General features: G+C 35.2%; 1 protein-coding gene across 8 annotated transcripts in view; it reads right to left on the minus strand.

The window, feature by feature from the left end:
• LOC116252432 (uncharacterized) overlaps nt 1-18,310 on the minus strand; it is a 33,746-nt gene that overhangs the window by 1,637 nt on the left and 13,799 nt on the right. For 3 of the 8 annotated variants that reach the window (XM_031626716.2, XM_031626693.2, XM_031626733.2), the window contains 12 exons: nt 16,961-17,461; nt 15,656-15,713; nt 13,214-13,301; nt 12,811-12,885; nt 11,591-11,674; nt 11,330-11,473; nt 11,015-11,096; nt 10,772-10,854; nt 10,584-10,638; nt 9,989-10,053; nt 4,306-4,922; nt 3,983-4,215 (listed from right to left, as the gene is read on the minus strand). In XM_031626716.2, the coding sequence (XP_031482576.1) occupies nt 4,910-4,922; nt 9,989-10,053; nt 10,584-10,638; nt 10,772-10,854; nt 11,015-11,096; nt 11,330-11,473; nt 11,591-11,674; nt 12,811-12,885; nt 13,214-13,301; nt 15,656-15,713; nt 16,961-17,461 (1,248 nt within the window). In that variant the 3' untranslated portion in view covers nt 3,983-4,215; nt 4,306-4,909. Of the gene's footprint in view, nt 1-18; nt 207-231; nt 318-3,562; nt 3,711-3,982; nt 4,216-4,305; nt 4,923-9,988; nt 10,054-10,583; nt 10,639-10,771; nt 10,855-11,014; nt 11,097-11,329; nt 11,474-11,590; nt 11,675-12,810; nt 12,886-13,213; nt 13,302-15,655; nt 15,714-16,960; nt 17,462-18,310 lie in introns of those variants that run through there. The other 5 variants (XM_050078769.1, XM_031626694.2, XM_050078773.1 and 2 more) reach the window with 5 other exon arrangements.

Below are 18,310 nucleotides of genomic sequence, written 5' to 3' on the forward strand. Positions count from 1 at the left end.
AGAGACGTGATACCCGACCTTCTTTCGCCTTCCTGGAGAATGTTCTGGAAATTTCTTCAGTGGCTTACTCGGCCGCTGGTTTCTCAGTCTTGCCAGTCTCTCTCGCGAAGAGATAACAGTTGACCAACAACCCACCCGAAAGTCAAGCCCCAGATCTTTCCCAGGTTTCCACTTCCACAAAGCACTATCGTGATCTGGAAGGATGCCTGTAAATAAAAAACTGGCAGATGAGAAAGGGAGCTTGATCTTCGGGTTCACCACACGATCCCCTTTACTAGTTTGACTGAGAGAACCGTCTTCCGAATCCGTCGTTCTTTCTGGAACAATAAAGAGATGTTTCTCCAAATTACCCTTTTTACGCCGAATACAAACAAATAAGGGTTTTTTTTTTCTTTTTGAATTTTAACTAAAAAAAACTTTTAGATTATGCAATTTTAACATAAATATGGAAATCTTTTGGATCTTGAAAAATCAAGACCCCTATAATGTGATCATTTTTACAACTTAAAATTTCATTATCTGCGCCCAAGATCTAAGGTTTCGTGATATTTTTAACTTAGTTTATAAAAAAAAAATGAATCATGCAGGACTCGTGATACTTTCACTGATGGGTTTTAAATATTTAATCATGTCTGAATATGCAGCCAACTGATTTCAATTCTCCCATGTGTGTGTCAAAAGAAGTAAGATTAGTCCAAAATCGATTTGAATTTAGAAGTATCACTAATCAGAGGGTTTCATTCCGGAGGCCAAGACGACATAAACCATGGTAATTTTAAAATTTCAATTTAAATATATAAAAACTTGAAAGCTTATATTTCAGATATTGCTAAGTTTTGAAACTATTGTTGACCCCTGCAACGAAAAAAATTTTAGCTTCACCACTAGATATAGAAAGTGCTATGGCTACCCAATATATGCATTTTTCAATATTATAAAATGAGATGGATCAAAATCTCAATTAAATTCATGTTTTAGAACCCAAGTTTTATTCATTTCAATCAGTTTTCATTTTCATGATATAACACAAAGATGTCATAGATTCAACTTGCAAGTGAACCTGTCTCTTTAGTTTCACAAACAACACTAAACAGTTGGTACCTATTGTTTATTATTATGCATAACAATGAATGCAGATTCAAACTTAAAATTAAACTTAAAATAAGAATGAGCTTTCTAAGACTGGTCTTAGGGCAGAAAGGGTAGTTGTAGAAAGGGAATATATATATATATATACATATATATATATATATATATATATATATATATATGCAACCAGACCCCTCAAGTCCCATTGGAAGTCGAAAAAATCTAAAGCAGGTATCGAATATTTTTATATAGTTTAGGTGGGTGATGTAGAGTGCGGTCGCCTAGGTTTCCTTTATTAGATATTTCTCCTTCAGGCTATCGTTTCTCACTGGCTGACTTCATAAATACTTCAGGCTTCCTCGTTTGAAGTATATCTTCGTTGGATTTGTTTTGTTCGGTACGCTCATAAAAATATCACTGAGAATGTTAGATATCTCCCCCCTACTGTTGACTCATCAGTATTGTTACGTATCAGCCAGTATCACCTTCTTTTTTAATGTTTAAATTTAATTATTAATTTCAAAATATTATGAATTATTTTAAATTCAGAAAATATATAAACTTATATATTGTCCCCAATACAAAAGATAATAGCAACATGAGATGAAGGAATTCATTTTCGAGGACTAAGATTACCACAGGAACCATATTTTTCCGAACTGATGTCCAAAAGAAAGAAACAGAAAGGAAGATGCATTTGACTGAATCTTTTTGGCGGATTCCTACTTGACACAAAATTTCCAAGTTAAGCGTTTTAGTGCAGCGACCAGGGTGCGTAATTTATTCTCACGTTGAGGGGTTTTAGGTAAAGTGGCTTTTTCCGTTTCCGGCTTCGAAGCCCCAGTTTTACAAAGGTTTCTAGCGGGAAGGCGGGGAAGGTTCTAGACTTTGTCGTTTTGCGGGAACGTTCGAGAAATTTCTCCATGCTTCCGCTTCCAACATCTGCCCGAACCGAGCGAGTCCGCCCAAAAGACTGTGGGTCCCACAAAAGGAACGCGTGTATATCTACAATGGGCCGTACAAACATGAGTGGAGGTGGGGCCCTAGAGCCTCAACCAAAAGCTAGATAAGGTTCCCGTCTAACATCCTATTTCAATTCGGGTTTGATACATCCGATCCAGTAAGGATCCTTTAAATATAATATTTAAGATGTTTTTTTTTAATCTAACCTTATCAATACGATCTTAAGGATAAGTTGATCAAAATATATGATAAGTTGATCAAAATATATGATAAGTTGATGCAAAATATATAGTAAGTTGATCATTTGTTAGGTTTTAATAGTGTTTTTATAATAAGCAAAAATAAATGGCTCTTACAAAATCAACATTTTGGTACTAGAAAAATCAATATGTTTCATAAAAACAACTTGATTCATAGCAGTACATCAAAATAGTTTTTATAGATATATTAAGATGTTTATATTTTATTTAAAATATCTTTTAGTAAATTTCTTTCTTTCTTCATTAACTTTAAATTGATCTGAGAGAGAGAGAGAAGCTTGGTCATAGGGTCCTTAGAGATCCATAGTTGTCAAGATGTTATATATACATATATATCAAGAGCTCTCTCTCTCTCTCTCTCTCTCTCTCTCTATATATATATATATATATATATATATATATATATATATATATATATAGAGAATTGATCTGTCATCTTTCAAGATCAAAGGTTAAAAGAAAATCAAAGAAAAAAATGAGATATGATATTTTAATCATCAGATATTACTTAACAAAATGTTTTCTCACCCGTCCATCGTAAAAAAGCAACGTCTATGATGATGCTTGACCTATAACAGGTTGTAAATAATCATTTAAGTTGGTCAAACGGTTCATAGGTAGGAGGTCGAAGGTTGCTATCTTATAAGTAAAGAACCCTACATTACTCTTTCATTTACCCAGTTTACATATTTCAATATATAAAATGATATACACAAACGGAATAAACATAAAAACTATGTGAACTGATTATGAGTGGTATAATTAATTTAACTAGTAATTCACAATATGCCACGCAGAGAAGTATTTTGTTTTTTTAGGAAAAGTGAATCAACTTATACCTTTCAAAGGTAACTCTGGTGACACTATAAATTATTAATTTAATTTATCGGACTACTCACAATCTATGTACTTAGTCCCTACCCGATGTACATATTGTGTGACTTGTACTCGAAAGATTGCCGAACTACTATGGCCTTACCGAACGACACACTGAACAAAGACTCGGTGTACTCCATAGTCACCAGCGTTTGGAGCAGTAGTGCTCCTGCTTGAAATCAGAAACACACACACACAGATTTAAATATGCACATAAAACCCACAAACATAGAGATGCACAGTCAAATTAAACAAGGAGGCTAAGAAAAATACATGCACGTACACGTATAAGGAAAAAAAAAAAAAAACTCGACCCAGGTTCCAAAGCAACACTCAACCTTAGGGGCGTTTTTCCACACAAATATAAAACTGACCTGTCAACTATGTGGATCGGTAGCCTAGGTTGGCAACAAGGATGGCAAGGAGAACAGACGAGATGAACCGTCTGTTTTACACGCTCCCACCATCAAATATGCTTTACGCGCTCCCACCATCAAATACGCCCTTAGGGGGACCTTTAATCTATAAGAGGGAATAAGGAAACTGTGAGAATAAACGAAATCAAATATGTTCAGTACAATGGAACACGTAGTTTCCTTGTAAGGTCCATCTATCTGGATAGGAATCGTTAAATGATCAAGTTGAAGGCGATCAATAGCTTAAAAGTTGGGATTCACTTTTTGGAATTATGTGATTAGAGTTTAAGCTAAAAACCAGCTTGCCAGTCCAGAAAATGAAGGATTGGAAAGATATGTCAGATTGGAGTTCACATAAGAAATATGAGCTCAAACGCAGGAGAAAAAATTTACAGCACAAGTCATATTGCTAAAGTATTATATGTAGGGTTTTGATATGATACAACATAATATTGTAAGATTTTAAAACATAATAATCCTTTATTGCCTTGATTCCCGATGCACTTTGTACACATTGCATAAAAGTCCACCACCTAGGAAAAAGGAGAACACATTTCAGTGGCCCACGCTTCACGCATCCTAACTTTGGCACCAAAGCTTTGACTAGCATCCTGAGAGAAGGTTGCGCAAACATCAATTTACAAACTTAAGAACTACAATCGAACAGCTTAAAGTGGAAGGCAATTCCAACAGGTTCTTACCTGGAATAATCAAAGTTACGGGCAGATGTCCTCTTCGACATCCAGTAAAATGAAAACCTCCACATTCAGATAGGTAGACGTCCGTCTCCTGTCAATCTGTTCCCTGAAAGAATCAAGAAGTGCAGAACCAACTCTGTAACATCTCACAGCCTGGCAACGATTCATGAGTCTGACCAGGATCCTGCTTCAGTGTTCTCTTTGATCCGTGAGATCCATGACTACCAGAGGTTTGACTTTGTCTTGGAAGACAATTCCAGGTCCAGGTTTCTAACAGTCGGCTGATACTGATGTGTCGTGAACATCAAATACTTCAATTTCAGTGCCAGGAGATGAACAACATATCCATCAATGTGAAACCAAAACATAGGCTCCACCAGACGAAGCAAGGATGAGGTCCACATTTTGACACTTTCAAGATAAATCAAGAGCCACATGATTGCAGTAGGACTCAGGGAAGGAAACACCTCTTTGGTGCTTGCTTGAAAACAGGCATGCAGCAATTGCAAAAGATCAGGCCAAGGGGCCTGATGAAAATGTGATGGAAGACATGCTCATCTTTGAAAATGAGGATGAAAGTAAGGATGCTGAAGAGCGTTGTCAACGCTTAATCTATCTGCCTGTTGAGACATACCAGGTCACTCATTAGTCATAAGATATCCCAGCAACAAGTAGTGAGCAACAAGACTATTATTATTAAAAGATGGGTGGCATTTGGTGCCCCCTCAGGATAATCTCTTAACTACCTATAATTGATGAAGTAAATGATGAATCTATCCTGTCATATTTGTGAGTGACAAACCCATGTCTGACATTTGTACTTTGCTGACTCATTATTCTTTTGTTACTTTGACCTTGATTAGAAGCTTACTACAGCACGCACTTGACAAAATATGCAGATCTAATGTACATAAGCGATACTCAAATAAAGAAAATAATACAACAGAGAGTAAGAAGGAACATGGAGAAAGTGTAACGAAAATGTGCAACTAACTGGGAACACTTTTACAAATGAACATTAAGCAGTGTAACCAGAGAATATGATATGTGGACTCTGGGGCAGCCACTCATGACACAGGTAATTTAAGTAAGCTCTCAAATCTATTTCTTTATTCTGGTAAAAGCAGTATTTTAACGAGTGTTGGAACAGATTATTTCATTCCATGATGAAAATGCACTCTCCTCAGTCGGATTATTCTCCTAGCATCACATGTCATTGCTCCTAATATTAAAAAGAATACTGTTTTTACAGCTAAACTTGTTTATAAAACAAAAAATTTTCCATATTCCCTCTTTCAAGTCTTTAAACAAAGAAGAAGTTCTCCAAAGGAGAACGATGTGGGAATACCTTAAACGAAGATCCTACCGTACATGTCATTTTCTTCTTGAAGTCATGTCGACGATTTCTGAACCTTCTCCTGCTTATTCTTCCTCCACTTCTTTAGTTTGTCTAAATGTAATAATTTTTGGACTTATGCCACAGCCAACTTGGTCATGTATCGTCAAGGTTTTATTGAAAAGCTTGTGTTGGACAATCCTGTTCATCTAATTCACGATTTAGATGCTAAAATATATTGAAGTTGTCACTTATGCAAATGTCATGCTATTTCTTTCACTTTAATTAATAAAAATCTTAAAACACCTTTGAAAGTGTCGTCAGATGTGTGGGGACAGCCATTGCATGCTCTTCTTTGGATGTCAATATTATGTTTTTTAATTGACAAGGATTCATTTCAAATGTTTTATGCCTTCATCAAGAATTGCTTTTCCCTCCAACATTGTACACTTCCAGGATGATGATGACAGTGACTATTCTTTGACTCATTTTATTGACTTCATGGAATAGGACAAATAGCACCTTCCCCATATCCACCTCAACAAAATGGTGTGGTTCAATTGAAACACTGTCATATTGTTGAAGGTGCTACCATTGTGATATACGGTAGTAAAATTCATATTGGACCTCTTTGGGTGGATGCTTCTCACACTTGACTGACTCAGCAGACAAGTCCCTTTATCTTCTTCTTTTCAAATGGAATTTTGATATAATGATTTGCAGCTTCCGGGATGTGTTTACTAGAAGCATGTTGATAAGTTTTTCATGTATAAGTTTCAAGACAAAGCTTCCAAATGCAGCTTTCTGGCTGATGGAGATGAGTTGAAGGATTTCTTGAGCAAAAGATTTAAGATGAAAGTTCATGAGGAGTTGAAATATTTTCTTGGTGTTGAGGTGGATAAAAGAGGAGATGTCTTAACAACTCCAAATGTTTCACATCAAAAAAAGTTTTTGGGATGGGGACCCATGTGATGATGTTGATACGCTACAATATCTCATCTTCACCTGACCAAATATTATATATTTTATAAATCAAGTGTCTCAATTTATGCACGAGCTATGGACTAGATACATAAACAATAAAGAAAATACGGAAATACTTGCAGGGAACTATTCGGGTAAGTGTTGCATACAGAACAAACCGAGCCACTTATTAAGTGATATAGGAGAATTTGTCTTAAGATCATTTTTATTATGTGACAACTAGAGTGCCGAAATATAAATATCTTTTATTCTGACTTATCATAATTGCACAAAATATATTGAGATAGATCAACATTTCATCAGGTAGATGGTTCAAAATTTTGAAAAAAAAAAATCAGCCTCACTATGTTTGAACTGAAAATCAAGTAGTTGTGTGCCCTCATGTTTTTTCTCTCTCTCTCTCTCTCAAATTAGTCCCAAGTATTTTCGGCATTTTCCATACCAAATCTCCATGAGTAACCTTTTTTAATTATGCATTGTTTTTGTTATTTTTTCATATTATATTAGATATTGAATTTGTTTGTTAATAAGGATTTGTGCATATCATTTATTTCTTTATTTAGTTACATTTTGGACTATAATTAGTTATAGGAAGTAGTTTTCATTATTTAAATCCATATTATTTTTATTTTATGTTTTACCTTGTTTAAAATAATTTTTACTTGGTGTGTGTGTGTGTGTATGTGTGTATAATCAAATTTGAGGGTGTTAAGGTCATTATTGTAAACTGAGTTAAATCACTCCCTTTCTTTTTATTTACACAGCTAAACAAACATGATTTTTGACAATTTCTTCCCTTTCATTTCCTTCCTATCCAAACATATTTTTATAATCTTTCTTGGGAATGGAATGTAACACCCCAGAAGTTTAGTTCCGTATCGAAGATTGTGAAGGATCTTCAAGGGCTTATAAAGGGAGGCTATTAATGAGATATTGTCCTGGTTCCTAACCTTTTTAGGGTTGGAACCAAAACTGCTAGGGAGCGAGTTGGGATCCGTCGAACCAGGGGCCCGAGCCCGGGAGTGGGTCGGGTTGTTACAGTGGTATCAGAGCTGGTTCAACACTCGGACCTGGGGTCCCACACGTGCGGACGCGTATGCCTTAAGGGGGTGAATTGTAACACCCCAGAAGTTTAGTTCCGTATCGAAGATTGTGAAGGATCTTCAAGGGCTTATAAAGGGAGGCTATTAATGAGATATTGTCCTGGTTCCTAGCCTTTTTAAGGTTGGAACCGAAACTACTAGGGAGCGGGTTGGGATCCGTCGAACCAGGGCCCCGAGCCCGGGAGTGGGTCGGGTTGTTACAGGGAAAGGTAAGAAAAAAACCATTATAAAAATCTGTTTGGACAGGAAGGAAAAGAAAAGAAAGAAATTGTCCAAAATAATGTTGTTTAGCTGTGTAAATAAAAGGATAGGAAATGATTTAACTCGGTCTATGTTATATAATCAAATTTGAGGTTGGCCTTAACAACCTCAAATTTGATTATATAACATAGACCGAGTTAAATCATTTTCTATCCTTTTATTTACACAGCTAAACAAACATGATTTTTTACTATTTCTTTCTTTTCTTTTCCTTCCTATCCAAACATATTTTTATAATGGTTTTTTTCTTTCCTTTTCTTTCCCTCCCCAACAGTAATCTCTCCCTTTCTTTTCTTTTCCATTTATCCTTTATAATCATTTGATTTACATTCATCCAAAACACTATGTTTTAGAAGTTTGTAAACGTACCTAAATAAAGCAAAAGATGAAAACCCATTTTACAGTCTTTTAGAAGAAGTTATGGAAGTGTGAAAAATGTTTAGCAAATAGATTTGATTATCCTTCCAATTATGTAAATGCCAAAGAAGTTGATGCAACGTGAGGGTCTGAACCATTTGTATTGGACTTTATTGTGTTGCACATTGCATGGACTGGATATTGGAAAGATATAGGGAAAAAAACAGAACTGAAAGCATTTGTCAAAATGCAAAAAGTTGATTGTTTTCATTTAGAGACCTACATATGCCAGTGGTGAGGAGGTTTGCAACAAGATTCTTGACTTTTGAAAGTGTATACAATCAGAAGAAATATTAAGAGTTATGTCACCTCAGAAGAGTGGAACAAAAGCAAGAGGGTTAGCATTTCGATTGGGAAAAAAAAAAGTGAAAAGACCATTTTGTAAGTCAGGTTATGGAATGGTGTGCATGATATTCCTGAAGTCACGAGTTCACTAGCATATGTGCTTTGTGTGGTAAATGGTAATGACAAATCATCAATAGGTTACATATATGAAGCAATATAATAGGTCTGAACCATTTTATTACATGTTTATTTATTATTTCTTTTCTTTGTTTTGTTCTTGTTTAGGTCAAATCTTAAGTTGAAGTTAGACACGGTTCTGTAAGGGAGACCGTTGATAGAAGATAAGAGAAAGAAATTGAATCAGTCCTTGCATGCAGTGGGATTATATCTAAATCACAGCCAAAAATATCGCTCTTGGGCTTTTAATGACAAGGTTTTTCTCAGATATTTTTTAACAAACTAGCTTTTATCAGGAAAATCTCTATATATTTTTGAAAAATGAAAAAAATAAAATAAATGAGAAAAAAAATGAAATAAATAAAATAAATGAGAAACTAATAATAAGACATTTAAAAACTAGATAAAATGATAAAAATAATGTCTTAATGATGAAAAAAATGATAATAAATAATTTAAAATTTAAGTTTAAAGGTAAATCTATGATGTCACTAACCTTAAAAAAGAAAAAACAGAAAAACGGGTAAAAGACAGGAAAAAATGTGAGAAAAACGTGATAAATATATTTTTCACATTTTTTTCAAAAAGATGGTGGTTTTCTTCATTTTTAGCATTTTTTCGTCAGTATTGCGATATTTGTGGCTATGATCTAAATCCCATAATATATTATGATTATCAAAAAATCATGTCAAATTATGAAACAAAAGGTGGATTCTTTAAGTCAATTACTCACCTTGTGGAATCTGTTGCAAACCAAAGTAAAATATGCAACCAAGTTGGTAGTTTACAAAAATTGAAGGACCATTTCCTATGGCAATGGATAAAAGAAAAAGGAAAGAGTACTTACCAAGAAAGTGTGTAAACATTTTAACCTTGAATTGCACTATTTGACTTTATTTTAAAACAATATACAATCATCATCAGTTTCCTATTTTAAATTGTTGATTTTGGATTGCTTTGGTATTAGATATACGAGCTCTAAAACTTTGCTGCTATTTGGATATATGTCAAGGTATTTAACAACATCGATTACTGACATTATAGATGGCATTGACCAGCTAATCCCATAAACTAAAGATGAAGATGGAGATGGAACACCAAAAGCAAAAAAAAAAGGCATCACCTTGTCTCTTCGGAGACATCCGATAAAATTGGGAAAAAGGCATCACCTCTACCACTGCAACAGGCCTACCACCAAAATATCATGAAGAAAAGATCCAGAGAAGTTGTGATGAAAATGTTGAAGAATTATGCTCTTTTTACAATAGATAAGTAATTTGAAGTATTAGAAAACCACTATATTTTTGTATATTCTGTGAACAAATAACATTGAGTATTGGTATTGAAAACATTTCCGTATTGACTTATTGTTCAATATAGTTGCATTATTGTGTCAAAAATTAATTTTCCATTGGGAAATATTTCATTTTTCTTGTTAAATTCAACATTAATCTTGTATTTAATTAATAGTTGCGTTGTGATAACTTGATTTTCTATAGAGAAATATTTCATTTTTTTCTTGTTAAATTAAACATTTAATCTTGTATTTCATTAATTTTCTTTATACCATTTACTATTTAATGTGCTAATCCTGCCAAGGCTCCATGCTCAACCATTCGCCTAGGTTGTGCTTAGTGCTTTCAACAACGTAGATTATTAGAGAATGAAAAAATGACAGTAGAATTAGGATTCGAGGACTAGAATGCAGCGAGGCTTACAGGATGCCAGATCAACAGTTGGCGGACCAAGCGCAAATACCAAATATCTGGAAATCTGTAAAAATAAAAAGTACTATATTTAAGGGTGAAAATTTCCAGAATAAAGAACAAAAAAACTAGACAAAATTAACCAATAAAGTAAAAGATCTAGCAGCTCCAAAGAAAAGATCTAACAGCTAGGAACCAACCCAAGTTTGAGTGGATCCCGTGCCTTCACTTGTTCAGAGAAAGCTTCCTCAGTGCATTTCCAAGAAGCAAGCCAGGAACCACCCTTGTCAAGAAAACATTCTTTTAGAGTACATGCATGATTATCATTAAAAACCAAGCATAAAAAAATTCTTTAATCTTGATCCTCATCATACAGTGCAGATAACATAATTTCAGCCGGACCAATAGATCTATGTATCTGTTTGAATAGAATACCAACTCACATGCTCCCCTTTCGCACCAGTAGATTGGTGGAGTGGTGAACTCCCAGGGACCAAAATGCACATTTCCATGAACGCCCTCAATCTGGGAGCAGCATTCACCAAGAGATATAGGCAATTAACTAAGTAATAAACTATGAGAGAATGTGTGAAAATACATACTAAATAGTAACTTGGACAAAAGAGGGAAACATGACCAAAGAAATCATATGCTCCAGTTTTTATTCAACACAGGCTTTTAGCAATCAAAGAGATTTAAAAGAAAGAATAGATCCAATGGGTACGTCATTTTTAATTTCTTCAGATGATTAAACTTACTTGTAAGCAAGCTCCCTTGCCTCCATAGTCCAACCATCTAGATACTGATCTAAGAGAGAACGGGTCCTAGAACTTATCTGAAAGACATGTGGAGATCCTAAGATCAGTTCCATCATTACAACACCAACACCCCACATATCATACCTGATAAATAAGAATCAAACAGTTGATGAATCATATTCAGTTGAGTACCACATTCCCTTATGTTAGAATCAGAAAACATAACCCAGCTCCCACAGACCAAAAGGCCTTTTAACATACTTGAGTGTTATATCAGGTGACCCACGAGACCAACTAATATTTAGCATAGCCTCAGGGGAAGTGTACTCAACTGTCTCCTCCAACCTGCAAGAATGCAGTAAGACATCTCATGGTTGGCAACATTGAAAGCAAGGTCGTATTGCACGAGCCAAACATAACCAGAAATTAACTGTTATTAGCTACTATATGATGTTTCTGATAACCAACACACACCACAATATCATTAAAGTATGTCTACCTCTTGAAGATCAAAACTTACAAATATTAGTCCTTCTGTATTCTTGTGTACTTATGGCAGCTAACACAAATATGTAATTAGATAAAGCCATTCAAGTTCTGCAAAAAGAGTTGACAGTTTGACATTCCAAATGTGCCACCAAGAGTCACCCAGCATTTTAGTATTCTTTGACAAATCCAATCATATAGACAGACATGAATATCAAAAAATCAAAAAAGTCTAAAAAATCAGGAAAATAGGAAATAATAATTTGAAAAAAAAAACTCTTCATGAGAAACGTGAAAATGTAAACATAAAAAATAACAAATATATGTTAACAACATTCATGCTTTTATTAGAAATAATCAAAATCAACCACTTAACTTACCTTCACTACTTAAATGTGAATGAAAACAATCTTCCTTATCAAGGACTTACTCTTTGGAGTCTTTAAGCAACTTGTTGTCAGAAATTTGAATTTTTATTTTTTTGATTTTTTTAGAATAAATATATGGTCTCATAAGAGAAAACTTTATTTATTGCATTACTTTTTTTAACTTTAGACGTGCAAGAATGCCAGTCACATTTAACATAACATTCAACCTTAAGCAATTTATGAAACTTAAAATCAGAAACTTTTTGACCCTATTTTATCCGTTCAAGGTTTGAGTCACACCCTGTTTCATCTAACATGCATGCAATATGGAGGGTCTACAGTAAATTACACCCAATATCGTATATTTACACCCATGAAACTCGTTTCAAGGGTAACTGACATCATTATCTTGTCCAAACAAATAAATACTTGAATAACATATCATTTAATGCATTGCTTACTAGACAAACCAAAAATTAGCAAAGAATAGGATGGATAGATATTTTATATTCCTCCTTAAGGTCCACTCTTTCTAAACTAATAAGGAAAATTGTTGTAAAAATATAAATATAAATTGTATAAATATTCTGGACAAATGAAAATTTCCATTAGCAGAACTAGTCATACCTTGAAGGTCCTTTCGATCCATACAGATGCTTGATTGTAAATTCATTAATAGCACTACCAAAATCAATTATGCGCCTGGAAATCAAAGAAACCAAGCCGTTAACAGTCCAACAGCACATACAAAGTTTTGCACGCTTAGAAAATGATCAGCATAATTTTTGCACGCTTAGAAAATGATCAGCATAGCCTTGACTTTGGGTATTGTTTGTGAACTCTCACAAGGCTCCTTTTTTAGTAGTGAATTTTTTCATATCTCTTTTAAGAGTCTAAGCTCCTTGAGAGCTTACTAAGTGTATTCTTAAATGCACATGGATTTGTCTAACATTTTTATAGAAACCGAAACAGTTACACACTTCCATTCAAACTCATGAGGTAATATAGGAGCACACATTAGAATACTTACAATTTAATGTTGTACATATTTGCATCACTAGGATATCCCCTTAAACATTTCCCAGTCACCCTATCTTCCAAGCATATCACCATGTTCTCTTGAAAATTGGAGTAAAACAAATGTCAGTAAAAAAAATAGCTGCAAAGATGGGCAAATGCAAAGCTTACTGATACATACAGTAAAGTACATTAATACAATGTCTATTGCCAAGTATAACAGTTCATTTCATGAACATGTAGCTCAAATATTCACTCTTTTTTATTAGGGAACCAAAACATAAGGGAGTAGTAGCAACTTTAAACCAGTTACACGCTAAACTTCAATGTAACATCTGACTGCCCACCATGCTTTTACAGCAGTCTGTCCTTGGCATCTTTTGTCACAAGCAACCAAACTTACAAACTTAACAGCAATCATGATTTAAGCTGAAGTACAATGATTGGAGAAGAGCTCTTATATAGGTAACTATGACAGAGTGGAGAATAATGCAAGACATTCAGGGTGGAACCAAATCTTAGGTCCTTATTTTCAGGATCAGATATAAGTTTTCCTTTATCATCACAATCTTGCCCTTATCCTCTCTTGGGGAGATCCCACTATTTTTGGCAGCAATCACGTTATTCTCAGAATGGCTCAATGGACTTTGATGCATGGGTTTGGTGGACGGTGTGGAGGTATTGATGATACCCTAATAACTAGGTGAGCCATTTGAACATATGACTGCAAACATTTTTTTTTTCATCGACTTGATGAAATCTTTACAAGATCTTTCAACATTTCTTTTTGATAGGCAAAAATGTGAAAGAGTGAAACAAAGAACAGGGCATACATACAAAGAGCGTCCCCCCCCCCCCCAACCAATCAGGTTTCAATACAATCAAGCTATTAATCAAGACGCATTCAGCCACACGCCATGTCCATTCATTTACCCTGGAGCCACATGGCATACCCCTCTCCTTGATTACAGGAACCTATCTCATTCTGCTAATGGTTTTTCAATTTTTCTTTTCTAGCCACATGTTAAGCAACCAGGCCCCAAACCTAGCTACATCCTGTGTGATTAAATACAATTTTCTTTCTAAAATCAAGACTGCTTACTTATGTTATCTTGTCAATTTTAACCATCCCACATTATGATTTATGATCCTTTCATATTTCCATTTTTTAGTTCATAGCGCCTGTGGGTGCAAACATAGACGTGTGCACATCATATGCAACCTCTTGGTGGGAATAAATCCCCGTGATAACGCAAATTACTCTGAATCCAAACACGTTGTAGTGGTGGCAGCAACCCACCGGGATTTTATCCTCATGTAGCAATGACCACCCTTTCTTGTGACATGCTGTTGGGAGGGAATGAGTGTTCTGCTCAAGCATACAGATTACAAACCGATGTCTAAGGTCTTGCAATGCATACCCTCTGAGTACGCTAGCCAGTGGAAAATGGAAAGGGCTCACCTGCCCAGACTAACCCATCAACTACCTAAACACATATTTTCAAATAATTTATTATGATAAAAGTCTTCCGATAGACGATCACATTAAATCCCACTCTTGGAAAGTGTGGACTTAGGTTCACTTGTGCACAATAGGTACACCTCAGACTTAGGTGTAGTCTGACCTTTGTCCAAGCTGAAAATTTAATTTATTGGCTATTATTACTCACGAACAAAGGCGAAGATGGAATTTGCTGTGATCTGTTGTTAGCTGTTTAAAGTTGCACAAAACAAGGATGAGGAAGTACACTAGAGTAAGAGCAATGCAGCCCAGGGAGGAGAGGGTGGAGGAACCTACTATTGAGGTATAGGTGATCTAGAAAGCAGATCAAGCTTTTGACATGTCATCCTCTGACATCAGTCAAGAAGAAGGTTAGAAACAAATAATAGCATCATTATAGCGCTAAAGAAAATAGTCACAAAAGTTGGTGATGGCCGCAGCATTAGCATCATAGGCATTCATAACATACCCTTTCTCTAAATCTTCTCATGTTCAACAAAGTCTTTGCACTATACGTCTAGCTACCTCGTCTAGAACATGGTGCCACCGATAATGTTCGGTACAAAATTTTTGTTCATGATTATTGTTCTTCTAATACCATTAATTTCATGAAATGGATTGGTAGATCACCTTTTCTCATCAAGGGGAAATGGATAACTAGTCTTCTCGGTCACTCAGTTCAAGTGCTCAAGCCAATATTCAAACATCCCATTAAGCAATTTTTTCTAGCCACAATCTAAAAAAGCATTTAAGCTTTCATGGCATTCTAAAGTTCTCAATAACTGGCTCTTTAAACATAAAAGGTTACATGCATAAGGACAAAGATTGTTTAGAACCATCCATCAAAATATGCAAATCAGAACTTGACAAGTGGCTTTAAGATGAAAAGACATTATCAAGTTCATCAAAGCTAGATATACAAGTACATAGCCAGTAGCAGAATTTACTACTCACCTGGTTTTATGTCCCTATGGGTGATGTTGCGATCATGACATGACTTTAGAGCTAACAGCTAAGCAAAAATATCAAAAGAGGAACATTATGTAAGACACTTTGAGAGGTTAAAGCACAAAAATCTAAACAAAAAATCTAACATGTTTGGCTCTATGTATAACCTTTGTGGTAAGTGGAAAGTAAACACTACAAGCTTCAGCCTTCGCTAGTTAAGATGAACATAAGAGATCCATTGTTTTCAAAATTAAATGCAAGTTTCTCTATGCAACTCCATGAAATTGATAGTATCTTATCTAATTTCATCAACTATAGCAGCATCAAGATGTCCATGTATCTAAAAGAGCTGATCAAACAATCGATTTATAGATGTACTGCTATACTCATCCAATACAGACAGTGATACAATAAAAATATAGCCTGGAAAGAACCCTCGACCTACTCATGAATCATAGTCAAGACCCAATAACTTTCTGCCACCATACATAAAAAGTACCATTACCTGTTTGGTTATCATAATAGTAATTCTATTGACCCCATAAACTATTATGCTAACAAAAGACTGTACGCAATGATCATGATCTTGTTAGGTGACATAGTATTTGTCAGCAATAGCAGAGAAAATGCAAATAGAAATTTGAAACTTTGAAACTTAAGAAAAGTTTCAAAGATATTATACTTAAAATTTAATAAAATATAAGCAAGGCATCTTACCCAGATCAAATAACATTCATCCGTTACACTTTAAGAACTTTGAATGAAATCTCATGTCCACTGATTGATCAATCAATAAGCATGACTACAATACACTATAATTTCATCAAATGTTAGTGAATGTCATATTGCATCATCAAAATGTTAATGAACATCATACTGCACTTGCTACTGGTGCTGCTCTAACTCAAAGATCTGTGAATCCTTCATTTCCTAACACAACCTGCACCTCCGCTGCTATTCTTAATAAGATTTTGCCATAAAAAACTGCAAAATATGCTCAACAAAGGGAACCAAGTGAAACAATTTGATTTTATGCCAATTTCACAGGAGAAATGGTTCATATAATTTGCTACATAGAAGACGCATGAATCTTGTAAGTTCTGACATTGTACTTGTCAGATCCATTATCTGAGGTTCGGATTTATAGTCTCCTTCATACGACCAAGAAGTCAATATAAACATTGTCAGTGTATTGTATGTACAAAGGAGTTCATCTTTAAGAAGACATGAAACCTCAAAAAATTTCCAGAACTAGATCACATAAATTTTCAACAGTAAGAAAATAGAAAAGATAGATGCAGCAGTAAATACCAGTTGCCATATAAGGCTCCGCATCTGCTTTTGTCCCGCTTCTGTTTTCCTCAACCAGTGCCACCACGAAGAGGGACGCATAATCTGAATGCTTTCAGTATTTTCATCTCTTTCATTGTCAGCACCTTCTCCTGTTGCTTCAGTCGTATATATAAGCTTTGACAACGATTGACCCTCATTTTGAAACACGAGCCAAAGTTCATTGTGTTCTGACTCAAAAGATTCTACATATCTAGCTATATGGTCCAAACCTTCTTCATAGTCAACAATTGTCGTTCTTGATTTGTATGCACATGTATTTGCAGAACTCAAGTTCTCCCCCACTTCAAACAGGTCTGAATCATTTCTTTGCAACTGTTGGTTGAGCTCATTTGCTTTAGTTAAGTCATCAGAAATGCATATTGAGGCCAATGCTTTGATAGCAACTGAAGCATTCAAAAAGATTTCCCCAAAGTATCTTTCACGTAATCCACTTAAATAGGCACTATTTCCTCTTTCTACCTGTCAAGAGCATCATGGTAGAAGTTAGTAATCTGCTGTCAAAATCAGTAACCAATATAACCTTTGAAACTAGATTACCTTGAACCAGTAATGGCATTCATTAAGACACAAACATGAAAAATCAATGTACCTCTTATGAAGAAAAAGCTACCTCTCAATATGCACAGTCATATTGTGTGTGCAAGACAACTCCAACAACTAACGTTTTTAAAGGGGTATGTTTGAGGCATGAAGCGTACACCTCGAAGCATTATTTGAGGAAAGGCCCCCAAAGCATAAGCATGAGGTGCATTCTGCACTGATGTGTGTGCTTCACCCTGGTGAAGTACAAGCCACGATGGAGCATGAGCCGTACCTGAGGCACAAGCCTCGAGCACAATATTTTTTCCCTTGAAAAATGAAAAACTGTGTGTGTGTTTTTCATTAACAAAACTCCTTTCACCTTTTTACCTAGAACCCTTCATCTCCCAGCATACACCTTAGCTTTCATTTCTCATCAAAACCCTCCATTGTGACTATGTCTCTCTTAATTTCAGTCTTCGATTGAATCCATTCTCACCACCCACAGTTCTCTCTCTCTCTGTGTGAAGGGAGATAAGGTGGTCAAAGTGAGTGCTATGGTTGGTTCTTAGGACGGTGTTGTTGCATAGAGTGCAAGGTGGTTCCGCAGGTGGGGAGAGGAAAATACATCAAGGTATTTGAAGGGATTAATACCACCAACTACAAGTGACGCATCTTTAAGATCCTTTTTGGGGATTGTAGTTTTCAGCTTTTATTTAACCGTTTGCAGTGTTTCAAGATGAGTTCGAGTAGATGGGGAGTCTGAATTCTATTGCACTTGGCACTTGC

This window comes from Nymphaea colorata, chromosome 1 (assembly GCF_008831285.2).
Source record: "Nymphaea colorata isolate Beijing-Zhang1983 chromosome 1, ASM883128v2, whole genome shotgun sequence".
In the NCBI taxonomy this organism is placed as follows: domain Eukaryota; kingdom Viridiplantae; phylum Streptophyta; class Magnoliopsida; order Nymphaeales; family Nymphaeaceae; genus Nymphaea; species Nymphaea colorata.